The 12,366-nt window shown below is 39.1% G+C and overlaps 1 protein-coding gene and 1 long non-coding RNA gene across 4 annotated transcripts in view; one reads left to right on the top strand and one right to left on the bottom strand.

Moving 5' to 3' along the window:
- The window catches only part of serpin-21 (serine protease inhibitor 21), a 12,998-nt gene extending 632 nt beyond the window's left edge, over positions 1-12,366 (bottom strand). Inside the window, exons 1-8 of one of the 3 annotated variants that reach the window (XR_009974917.1) lie at positions 12,107-12,366; positions 9,995-10,129; positions 8,369-8,575; positions 8,172-8,270; positions 7,430-7,570; positions 1,853-2,062; positions 1,306-1,450; positions 178-365 (exon numbers count right to left, since the gene is read on the bottom strand). Coding sequence is in view for 1 of the 3 variants with exons in the window: in NM_001146242.1 (NP_001139714.1) it covers positions 235-365; positions 1,306-1,450; positions 1,853-2,062; positions 7,430-7,570; positions 8,172-8,270; positions 8,369-8,575; positions 9,995-10,129; positions 12,107-12,163 (1,125 nt within the window). In the remaining 2 variants the exon portion in view is untranslated. Of the gene's footprint in view, positions 1-177; positions 366-1,305; positions 1,451-1,852; positions 2,063-7,429; positions 7,571-8,171; positions 8,271-8,368; positions 8,576-9,994; positions 10,130-11,982; positions 12,025-12,106 lie in introns of those variants that run through there. The other 2 variants (XR_009974918.1, NM_001146242.1) reach the window with 2 other exon arrangements.
- On the top strand, positions 4,525-6,970 carry LOC134200180 (uncharacterized). The gene is made up of 2 exons (XR_009974990.1): positions 4,525-5,190; positions 6,897-6,970. It is a non-coding gene; the product is annotated as an uncharacterized LOC134200180 (long non-coding RNA).

Raw genomic sequence — 12,366 nt, 5'->3', positions numbered from 1 at the left:
AAACATAAAATTGAGGAAAAATGGAAAAACTCACGAGTTTAAATGCAAAAATTTGAATATAGAGGATAGTTGAAATTTTTAAGTAAAAAGTTGCAACACTCACAACTCCGAAGATTTATTTATGTACATCTTTAAAATTTATTTTTGGCATTCATACAAAAAAGCTAATTAGATTACCTTTAAAAGCGGAAGTAATGGACGGGGAACAGATGCTCATCCAAATATAAGGCTGAGTTATGTACGTCCTTGGTACAGACCGACGAACAGCATCGTGTGATCAGGCCCAATGAGGAAATAAAGAAAAGGTCGATCAGCCCGGACGATCGGAGCGGGATAATGAGCACGCCGCTTTCTTAACACCATATCTATGTGAACAGCAATAAAAAAAAAACACTATAGCAAACCGACCGGTACGTCACTCTCGCGGCCGTATTCCCGCTCGCTATGCATAGTTTTTAGTATCTATGTCCGTCTTTTGACAGAGATTTTTTTTTCTCCTACCTATCCTGATAGCCTTGAGTGGCTATTTCAGCTTCACTCCAACGTTTGTAGGTGAGCTCACGGGGGTCAAACCGGAGAGTTGCTAACACTAACCTAGCAAGAGCAGTGCTTCGCAGAATCTACCACCGGATCGGAAACGCGACCCACTGAGAAGATCCGGCGAGAAACTCAGTGGGCTGTGTCTATGGGTTAATTCGCTCGTCGAGCCGTCGCAAGCGACGGGTTCGATGAGGATGGTGACCGGTGCTTGTGGTGCCTAAAAGCCCGTTAATGGATCGGGAGGATCCATAATGACGTGCTTTGGGCGACGTCGACGGTTTACCATTCGGTGACAGAGAAGTGTATAATCTATGTTCCGGGAGCTTCCGGTTGAAGTGTGAGTAGCGTGCGCCCGCGTCTTATTGTAATTGTCCTTTTAAATCGAAAATTGTTTGTGTACATAACAAGATTAGAATTCGAAATTTGATATTAGTGACTACTAACCCATAGTTTTGTTGAATAAAATACCCCTGAGACCTACCGCTCACTATAACACTGAATTTTCAATTCAAAGGGCATTAATTACGAGCACAATATCTATTTTAGACAACAATAAAAAAAGTCATACAATTTACATCTACAATAAAATTGACGTAGACGATTGTAAAAGTGATTGTGATGACACAAATTATGTGATTTTTAATGGATTTTACGGAAATATCAAGTCCCACCTTCGTGACCATATCTAAGCAAAAATGTTATAAATTAGTAAGACTGTTTAAGTATTTCTTAAAGACTTAGGACTCAGACTTAAATCGTACTTACGAGTGGCAGCAGCCGCTTCGGCTCCTTCTTCATTCACTTCAATGAAGGCTTTTTGTATGGCCTTCGAGATATACAACGACTCGTTGTTATCCAAGATCTTCGACACACCAGAATTTTCGCGACGGAAGATCGCATTAATGCCCAACTAAAATTAATTTAGCTTGTTTGAAGTTCTAATATCAATTTGGCAACTACATGCAGGTACAAATCTGAAAGTACTTTAAATCCATTTTTTTTTTTTTACGTTCAATAGTAAGCATGGGTACGCGTACTTTTTAATTTTTTTTTTATTGGTTAGATGAGTGGACGAGCCCACAGGCCACCTGGTGTTAAGGAGTTACTGGAACCCATAGACATATACAACGTAAATGCGCCACCCACCTTGAGATATAAGTTCTAAGGTCTCAAGTATAGTTACAACGGCCCACCCTTCAAACCGAAACGCATTACTGCTTCACGGCAGAAATAGGCAGGGTGGTGGTACCTACCCGTGCGGACTCCCAAGAGGTCCTACCAGTAAAAGTAATTCTATATGTAGATAAGGTACCTTTGAGAAAACATGCGTAAGGTCTATTTCAGTTTCAGTCTTGAATTTGGGTATTATGACTTGTAGTTTTGTTGAGATCAGCTTCTCCCATACTGCGATGAGATCGAAGCCGTCGGCTAGTTTCCGTAGGACTTGATCAAGGCCATCAATTTCGTTCGGTAATACAATTACCATGCTGGCCTCGTTACCTTCATACGCCATTTCTAAGATCTAAAAAAACGGTAAAAATAGATTTTTTAAAAATTTCACACTTACAGCCTGGCCACGGGACATTCGCCGATACGAATATTCGCGCGGTGCGAACGGCGAAGCGTCTAGCGACTAAAACAAGCGCATAGAAATGTACTTATGAAGCCACGCGCACCGGCGCGGGCGAAGCGACCGGCGAAATGTACCGAGCGAATCGCGCGATGCGGCGGGCGAGCAAAACAAATGCATGAATACGGACGGCGCGAGCCACGGAGTCGAGCGGTAGTCGCGGCGAATAGTACAGTGATTAAATGAGTTTAGTTGTTTTCGCCGCGAAAAATTAACGCCGAAATTTTTAAATTTTTTATTTATTTTTTATTTTATATTTTTAAAGTTGTCGTGGCCTAACGGACGTCCGGTGCAATCGTGTTGAGTGAGCGATGCACCGGTGTTCGAATATCAGGTGGGTACCAATTTTTGTAATGAAATACGTACTCAACAAATGTTCACGATTGATTTCCACGGTGAAGGAATAACATCGTGTAATAAAAATGAAATCCTCAAAATTATAATTTGCGTAATTACTGGTGGTAGGACCTCTTGTGAGTCCACACGGGTGGGTACTACCACCCTGCCTATTTCTGCCGTGAAGTAGTAATGCGTTTCGGTTTGAAGGGTGAGGCAGCCATTATAGCTATACTTGAGACCTTAGAACTTATATCTCAAGGTGGGTGGAAATTTACGTTGTGGATGTCTATAGGCTCCAGTAACCACTTAACACAAGGTGGGCTGTGAGCTCGTCCACCCATCTAAGCAATAAAAAAAAAAGCTGAAATACTAGCTAGACCAGCTATTTGGAAGTCTAGCCACCCAAAGTATTTCTCGTACTTCTTGTGGAATTCTCCATCTATAGGTATACTCCGATTCTTATTCAAATCATGTACTTCACAATCTTTTCCAAATAATAGGTCCTGAACCAAAAAACGATTAATTTGTAAGCAATATCGAGATAATTTCGATATAGACATTTCGCTGTCGGACTTCCTTACTAGTCGCGGCGGCGAACGTGAGTACCCGTGGCCTGCAAACGGTGCTGCGCGAATGGTCGCCTCGTCCACCGCTTCGCTGTTCGCACCGCCGATCCCCGTGGCCAGGCCGTTAGTGCAATATAGGAATTATATTTAGATTATATTTTGTCGAAGTCGTCGTGGCCTAAAGGATAAGACGTCCAGTGCATTTGTATCTAGCGATGCACCGGTGGGCGAGCAAGGGCTCAGCCAGAAGGGGCGAGATTTGCTAACAGCTACACGAGCACCTCCAACGGAGACCTAACAACTCAAGAGTAGCTGCTTCGCCAATGAATCTGCTCCGGATCGGAATCGCAACCCACTGAGAAGATCCGGCGAGAAACTCAACGGACTGATGCTTAGGTTAAGTTGCACGTCAAACTCTTTGTCAAATTCGACAGGTACGGTTACCGGGCTTATTTTGTCAGTAGATAGATTAATAAAAATCGGTAAAAAAACTTTTAAGTTAAACGGTTTTATTTTATGTGCACTGAAAACTACAAAATAAATAAATAGTTACTTACCTATCAACCTACGTAGGTCATCTCGGTCATTAATATCTCTGATGGTAGTGGTTGTCATAACATGAACCATGTCAGCGGCCGAAAGGCAGTTCATGAAAGAACACTAACACCAGGGTTTGCTTGGTAGGTAAACTAAGCAGCCCACACTATAACAAGTAGGTATTTTGACCTTCCAGTTCAGAAATATTTTAGTACTAGGCAGAATAGCTTTTAGGCATATTAGACTAAAATAAAAACGTGGGGCCCATTATTATTTCTGTATTACTTTCTACTATACTAAGTGTGGATTGTATCGACTTATTATAATCGTCATCATCATCATCCTAGCGGCTTATCCCGGTCGCATCCAAAACCTCATAGCTCCTGACTCCAGCGTCCGCTGAATCGACTTACTATAATCGTAACTGGAGGTTTTGACCATCAATAACCAGCCGTGGCGGCTTCACCAGCGAACGCCGAGCTCATGATCTACCAAAGTATAAGATATGCTCTGCCATAGGTATGATTTCAGAGGGGCCCCACGTTTTTATTTTAGTCTAATATGCCTAAAAGCTATTCTGCCTAGTACTAAAATATTTCTGAACTGGAAGGTCAAAATACCTACTTGTTATAGTGTGGGCTGCTTAGTTTACCTACCAAGCAAACCCTGGTGTTAGTGTTCTTTCATGAACTGCCTTTCGGCCGCTGACATGGTTCATGTTATGACAACCACTACCATCAGAGATATTAATGACCGAGATGACCTACGTAGGTTGATAGGTAAGTAACTACTTATTTATTTTGTAGTTTTCAGAGCACATAAAATAAAACCGTTTAACTTAAAAGTTTTTTTACCGATTTTTATTTTCTTGTTTTTAGTATTTAGTGAAATTGTCTACCGAATATTCCTCATTCTATTTAATTCATTCAGTGCATCATTATTACATGGTTTCTTACCTGATAATTTAGTACAATCTAATTTCTCAATACATAGACAGCCTTTCCAGAGACTTGACTCGACTTAGAGCCACGTATGCTTGTCCTTCCTCAAACAATTTTGAGCCTAAATATACTACTGCATGGTCGACGGTGCTGCCCTGCATTTTATGGACGGTGGATGCCCATGACAAAACTAAGGGCAACATCCTTCTTTCAGCCGTACCATAATTGAATTTTGCTGGAAACTGTATGGCTTTAGGGTAAATAACGTGCATGCCGTTACATTGCACGCCGGCAAATCCCGAAGTGAAAACGCTGTGGTCACCTTGATGCCATGAAGCCCGAATAATTCTAGCAACGTCATTAATACTAATGAATACATTTTGAATTTCAATTCTTTCAGGTTCACCGTTTTCAGGTATATCTAGCACACTAAGTCGTATTAAGTCTTGTTCACTAATCTGGACATTTTTGTCAATGCGTACATCTCTATAAAGTGGGTTATTTCTAGTTAACCATCTTAAAGCGCTGTAGAATTTTTCGCGAGATATTGTGAACTCTCTTGTGATGTTCAAATTCTCCAAACGTTCTGTAACTACAACGATACCCACCTGGCTGGAAGATCTTGGAAGCATATTAGGTAATCTTTCACTGACCTCAAAGATATCTTGGGCAAACAACACTGCTTGTCCGCGGAAACCGTACTGCCCGTATAGCCCAGTAAATTTTACGATTTTAACAAGCGGGATGATTCTACACAGCAATCGCTGCTCTGCTTGCGTCAGCGCTTGAATCTCATCTGGTATTAAACCTGGATCCAGATTATTCCAGTACGCCTTTGATGGTGCTATTGTTTTATTACTGGTCACATGTGTTTGGCAGCGCGAACATAAAAGTAATGTTGTTTTTGAAGACAGTTCTGCAGGTAGATATCCTAATACAGCTGTGTTGTAACGTACAGTATGAATTTGGTTAGGATATCAATGCTTCGTGCAAATGTCACAAACGTGTATACACGATGTGTTAATGGCATTTTCAAACGCTTGTACATGATTTTCAGCTCTGCGTTGCTGTGCACGCTCACGTTGGTTATTTAACCTGTCGTGGCGTTGCTCAGGTGTTTCTGAAGCTTCTAACTCATTTCGTCTCTCACGCCGTCCTGTTAACCTGGCCTCATGTTGCTCAGGTGTTTCTGACGCTAATAGCTCTATTTGTCTGTTACGTTGTAATCTTAGCCTGGACTCATGACGCTCAAGTGTTTCTGACGCTATTAGCTCTCTTCGTCTGTCACGTTGTGATGCTAGCCTAGACTCATAACGCTCAGATGTTTCTGATGCTAACAACTCTCTTTGTCTGTCACGTTGTGATGCTAGCCTGGACTCATGACGCTCGGGTGTTTCTGACGCTATTAGCTCTCTTCGTCTGTCACGTTGTGATGCTAGCCTGCACTCATGACGCTCAGGTGTTTCTGACTCTACCAGCTGCCTTTGTCTCTCACGTTGTGCTATTAACCTGGTATCATGTTGCTCAGGTGTTTCTGTTGCTAACCGTTCTCTTCGTTTCTGTAGTCAACTGTGGGTTTCATTTTCACTCTCCTTTGCACGTTTCGTTCTATACCTTTCTTTTGCCTTTTCGAGCTTTCTTTTTCGTTTTGTAGCAGTTTCGTTTTTATTTTTGTTTGCTTTTTTATTTATTGTTACCATGTTGTTCCCACGATTAAGGGGCATTTTGACGGTCGACCCCGCCAGAAGTCCAGCAAAGGGGCAAGGCTTAATATACAACAAGATGCGCCCAATCTTGAGGGGGAAGCGCTGACGACATTACATTTTTACCCACCCTAATGCCATACAGTCCTCGGCACGTTTTAACCTATTACCTTAACTTGGGTGGTATAGCTACCGCTTACTAACGAGGTATCTAATTACCTATTTTTTTTTATCTGCCCCGCTAACGTCACACAATCTTGGACGCAACTGTTCTCGACACGACTAATCATGCCCCCACCTAATACGCCATTTTGTAACTTGTAACACCTAATACGAAATTTTGACATAATGACAGTATTTTGCTAGTGTAGTCCTATTATTTGATACCCATATTGTGGTGGTTGTGGAAAAATATGTACCTAGTCCGCCATATTGGAACGGCGTCCATCTTGAATTTTAAATTTTGACATAATCGTCGTGTTTTACTAGTGTAGCCCTTTCATTTGATACCCATATTGAGGGGTTTAAGGAAAAATATGTAATCCGCCATTTTGTATCGGCGGCCATCTTAGATTTATAATGTCATTGATTTTATTATATTGTATTGTCATCTAAATTAAATGTGTGTACCAAATTTCAGATCAATCTGACAACGGGAAGGTGCTTAAATTTCAATTTCTAATTTTGACCCAAATAAATAAAAAACAAATTCCGTACAGGTCGAGCTAAATAAAACCGTTTAATAATACCACTGTACTGAATATAAGTACCACACATTGTAAGTTTATTCATTCATTTCTTCATTTTTCTAAAACTACTAGTACCATTAGAAGATAATTATAAGAAATATAAACATTAAAATTAAATTGGTTTTAATAATTTTTATTCAAAACTAGCTGACCCGGCAGACTTCGTAGTGCTTCAATCGATAAATAAAAGACCTAAACTTTTGTATAAAATAAACTTAAAACAAACAAAAGGAATTTTGATATTTATCTACCTTTTAAACCTTCTCTGGACTTCTACAAATAATTCAAGACCAAAATTAGCCAAATCGGTCCAGCCGTTCTCGAGTTTTAGCGAGACTAACGAACAGAAATTCATTTTTATATATACATAAATATATAGATTACTTTGCAGTATTTAAACGAGACAAAAAATCGAAATATGTACCTGGGCGTTGAGCTCAGTGTTGTTGTCGTACTTAAATTTGTCTTCTTGGTACATCATGGGAATTTTCACAGATGTTTCGTTGTTAATATAGAACGGATGCTCCACGGTGCTCTTAGGGTTAAATTGGTTTTTCCATGAACCCTTCAAAATAATATTTAAAATTATTTATTGTACGATAAACAATCTTCCTCTGGAAACGTACTGTCCGTGAAAAGAATTCGGTGGAATAAATAAGCTCTCCTACGATGGCGAGAAGTATGGTAAGATACCTTACCTTTCACAGGTATCATATAACCCGCTCGACCGGGTATCCGTAAATGGATTCCCCAGCCTGAAAAAAAAAAAGTTATAATTTACCCGCTTCTACGTTTACAAAATTCACCATCATAAAACCAACGAAACGGAAAAAAACCTCAGTGTTATTGGAACTATATTGTCTTGATTTACTCAGTTTTTCGCACAAATATATTTCGTTTATGTAATTCTTAATCAACTTCAGACCTTCATTGGTGCTGAACAACAATTTTAAATACGTGCCGAGTGCAATGTAAAACTCATTGATAAAATCGAGAGAAATATTTTTCTTTTTAATACGCTTTTATTAGCTTCAGACGTATGTATGTTAGTATGTAATGGAATCTTTGAACATGATTTTTTAAATAAGTAACTTTAGGACGTAAAATTAGTAACTTTCTGCAATTATTTTACGTGTACCATACATATATTAAAATAACAGTCTTACCTTAAAGTAGAGAGCGTTGATCAGAACGACTTGCGTGTCAGAATTGAGGCTGCTATTGGAAACCAGATTTTTAATTCGTTCATTTGTTTTACTTTCGACCTGTACATAAAAAATACACACTCCTAAAACATCATAAAATGAATCCAGTTATCGTCGATACGAATCTCATTGTAACAAGGTGAAGTGAAGACCATTACCCAGCCGTTGATCAGTTTAGCAGCAGCAGCGCTGTCTCCGAAATCGACTTTCTCCAATTCCGCATCAAACACGTCCACGGCGTCTTTCTTCAGTTGCGAATTGAGTTCATAATCGCACGATTTAACGTATATCTTGTTTGCTAAACTTAAATTAATACCCTTAATAGTTTTCAATTTAGCAGAGGCCGCAGTGAAAAGCGTGCGTATCTGAAAAAACACTTATTAAATATTTAAAAAAAACATACAAAATCTGTCGTATTGTGCATTTGTATACACTACATTGAGATCAAAATTTACCAAGAATCGAGAATAGATTAAGGGTCAAAGCGACGCCTTCATCAAAGAATACTGAATATTTATTGAGTGTTCATAATACGCAGGAAGTTTATTGTCCAATGGTCAGGCTATCCGACAAAATTCATATCACGAAATGAAGAGAAGTGAACATTTTCTTGGATCTCTCTTTTAATCTCTTGATTTATTTGTTCAAAGAACAATCTTTTATAAAATGAAGCTACCGCAATAATATATCTATTTTTAAGCTAAATTGCTATTTCTAATTTGGGAATATGGAAAAAAATCAATGTTTTCAAAATCAAAATTAATGAATATATATGTATTATGAGTATTGTAACGATACTCATTTTTTATTGCTCTGGTGGGAAATGATAAAAAAAGAAGAACTTGCAGTCGTCGTGGCTTAAGGGATAAGACGTCCGGTGCATTCGTGTCTAGCGATGCACCGGTGCTCGAATCCCGCTGGCAAGTACCAATTTTTCTAATGAAATACGTACTTGACAAATGTTCACAATTGACTTTCACGGTGAAGGAATAACATCGTGTAACAAAAATCAAACCAGCAAAATTATAATTTGCGTAATTACTGGTGGTAGGACCTTTTGTGAGTCCGCGCGGGTGGGTACCACCACCCTGCCTTCCTCTGCCGTGAAGCCGTAATGCATTTCGGTTTGAAGGTTGGGGCAACCGTTGTAACTATACTGAGACCTTAGAATTTATATCAAAGAGGGTGGCGTATTGACGTTGTAAATGTATATGGGCTCCTGTAACCACTTAACACCAGGTGGGCTGTGAGCTCCTCCACCCATCAAAGCAATAAAAAAAAAAGTTGCTTTTGCTCGGAAAATCGATGTTTCGAAAATTATTGTACAATATTTGTGTGTATAATTATGTATATATGCATTTTTTTCCAAATAGCATCGGTATGAGGATTTATCAAATTCTTAAATTCTATCCTAGATACCGCGACACTCCAGATGGACAGATGAGCTGACATACGACCCGGTGTGAATTTTTCACTAGAATGATTACCCCCTAGGTCTCATCATTATGCTGAATGCAACAGAAGTCGTCATGGCCTAAAAGATGGCTCGCTATGCTCATATCGTAGCGAAGCGACTCTGACAGTGTTCAAATCCCGCTTACGGTGATTCGAATTTGCATTGCGTTATCTACGGGCTCCGATAACCACTTAATATCAGCCGGCTGTGATCTCGTTTGGGCTCAGCTTGGGCAATAAATATGAAAATAAAACAAATTCTCTATAGCAGCGCAGTGATGAGCAGAAGCATGCACTTAGTTCTAATTACGATAGATTAAGATACGTACCGTGTTGTCATCTGGAAAATCGAGGCTTGTTAAGAGCTCTTCGTGTGCGGTGTCCGTTGAACCCAAAGCTATCAGCGCCAATAAGTATTCCGCTGACAACGGTGACGAGACCACATCTTTATCACCGTTTAGCTCCTGTTGAAGCCATATTGAACTTATAACAAAACAATCTTCTGGACAGTTATTTACTAAATTTGCGCATTCATAAATTAATTTATGATGACGATACAATGACCAATCGAAACTATTTCGAAAATCCATATATTACGCGCAAATCATTAAGATAAAACAATTACCATCGTAATTACAGTAAATATTGCTATTTTATGTGAATGTCGTAATGTATATTTTCACGAATGAAACATTAAGCTTCATATATATTGTTACACCCGTAAGAGTAACGCCATCTATTGCCGAATAGCTGAAACGAATATCAAAGGATCTAGTAACAACTAGAACGCTCGAGAAGTACAACGCCATCTATTATCAGATAGCGGAAACACACATAGAAAATACTCGACTTGTGAGGAATGTTCTCGACAATTTTAGGGATGTCGCATCGACTATAAAAGCGTTGCAGATATGACACCCAGTCGGTTAGTAATCGGAACTACTCGAAGCGAAACAGCGAACGGATCATCTGAAGCGAAGCGGACGAAGCGAATTGAGAATTTTAAAGTGTTTGTGCAGTGTTTTAAGTATTCTAAGTGCTAATACAGTTTTTAATTTGTACTTCGGTAGAATATTATTTATCCCGAACCTCAGCGCGTAACAATATCTTGGCGGAACTCAATATTAAAGTGATGTTTTATGTATTTTTATATGGGAATATCACAGTATTAAACGATTGCCGGAACTGAATAAACGTTGTTTAAGGTCGCCAAGTGAGCGGGGACAACAGGGCTTATCAATTTAAAATATTACGAATATTTTATACGAATATCATATTAATATCATATTACGAATATTTTAAATTGCATTAATTATGTGAATTAAAGAAAGAGATCGCCTATACAAACGAATCTCTTCTTCAAACGAGCCTTGTGGAGAGAACTTAACAGAAGGCAACAGATTGGCTCCGCCCCTGGCATTGCTGACGTTCATGGGCGACGTTAACTACTTACCATAAGGTGGTGCGTACGCTGGTCTGTCTACACGCTAAAAAAATAAAACCATTGAACTCATAGATAATAGGTAGGCACACTTTTTTTTCTTAATCATTCCCTCGCTACTGTAGCACTCTTTCGACAATAGGACACCATTTGATGCTATCAGCCGCTTAGTGAATTGCAACGCTGACAGGTCCATAGCCAGTTGGTGGGATATCTGACCTGTCCAACATGTTGGCCTTGTGCATCTTGGCCCTATACTCTTCCACATTCCATCAGCCCTTCCAGGTTATCAGGACTTCGATATCGTATTATATATGCTGTAGGCAGACTGATGATGAATAAACTGAGATAGTGAAAAGGAAAAATTTCAGAATAGACCTTTTTTTGTTTTGTTTCAGGCGCTATAATTACTTTCAAATTGATTGATTTGATGATCACAAATCAATTGCCCGAAGCGACGACAAATATTGAAACTGTAAAAAGTATTACCGTTTTTATTGTGACGGCAGTCGAAATAAAAAAGGCAATCATATTTTTTTTTCCAAAATTTCTTCAATCGCATAAAGCTCAAGTTTCATCAATAAAAAAATTAAAAAATACTAAGCTCTTTTTGGTTTGTGATGTGAGCTTCATCTCTTTAAGATCGCTAAGTGTCGGATTATGTGAGAGAGAGAAAGAAAGAGAATATACTTTATTGCACACCAAAACACCACTAACATTAAAAAACAGTCAACAAGCAGAGATATATTTGTACAATAGACGGTTTTATCGTTAAAAACGATCTATTCCAGACAACCACAAACTATGACACAAATATCTGACGGAACTGTCATCGTAGATACAAAACGATCAAAGTCAAGGTCTTCGTATACTCACAGTAACCTTGCCACCAACAGGAAACATTAAACAAATAACTGTGAGCATTAATTGTGTAACGTTTTGACACTACACCACAATAATATGATGATATAATATTATTAAAGCATATCATCATACTCACATTGCAAAACTTGACTGAGAACTTTGCTATTGTCGAGGAGAACGACTTCGTATCCATACCGACCACAGTTTGGTTCGCTTTCTTTAAAATAAAACTAAATATGTTAAGAGAGTACAACGGAACTATTTTGCGTGGCCGCAAATGTTATTGTAGATGGCAGCCATCAGACAGCCGGCACGAACAACGCGCGGTATTAACGTGTGTATTCTTGATGACATCATAACATTCATAACGCGACGTCGACCGGTCAGCGCACGTAA

Source organism: Bombyx mori, chromosome 15 (genome assembly GCF_030269925.1).
Source record: "Bombyx mori chromosome 15, ASM3026992v2".
Classification (NCBI taxonomy): Eukaryota; Metazoa; Arthropoda; class Insecta; order Lepidoptera; family Bombycidae; genus Bombyx; species Bombyx mori.
The sequence above is the reverse complement of the archived record's forward strand: the minus strand, read 5'-3'. Positions and strand labels throughout refer to the sequence as shown.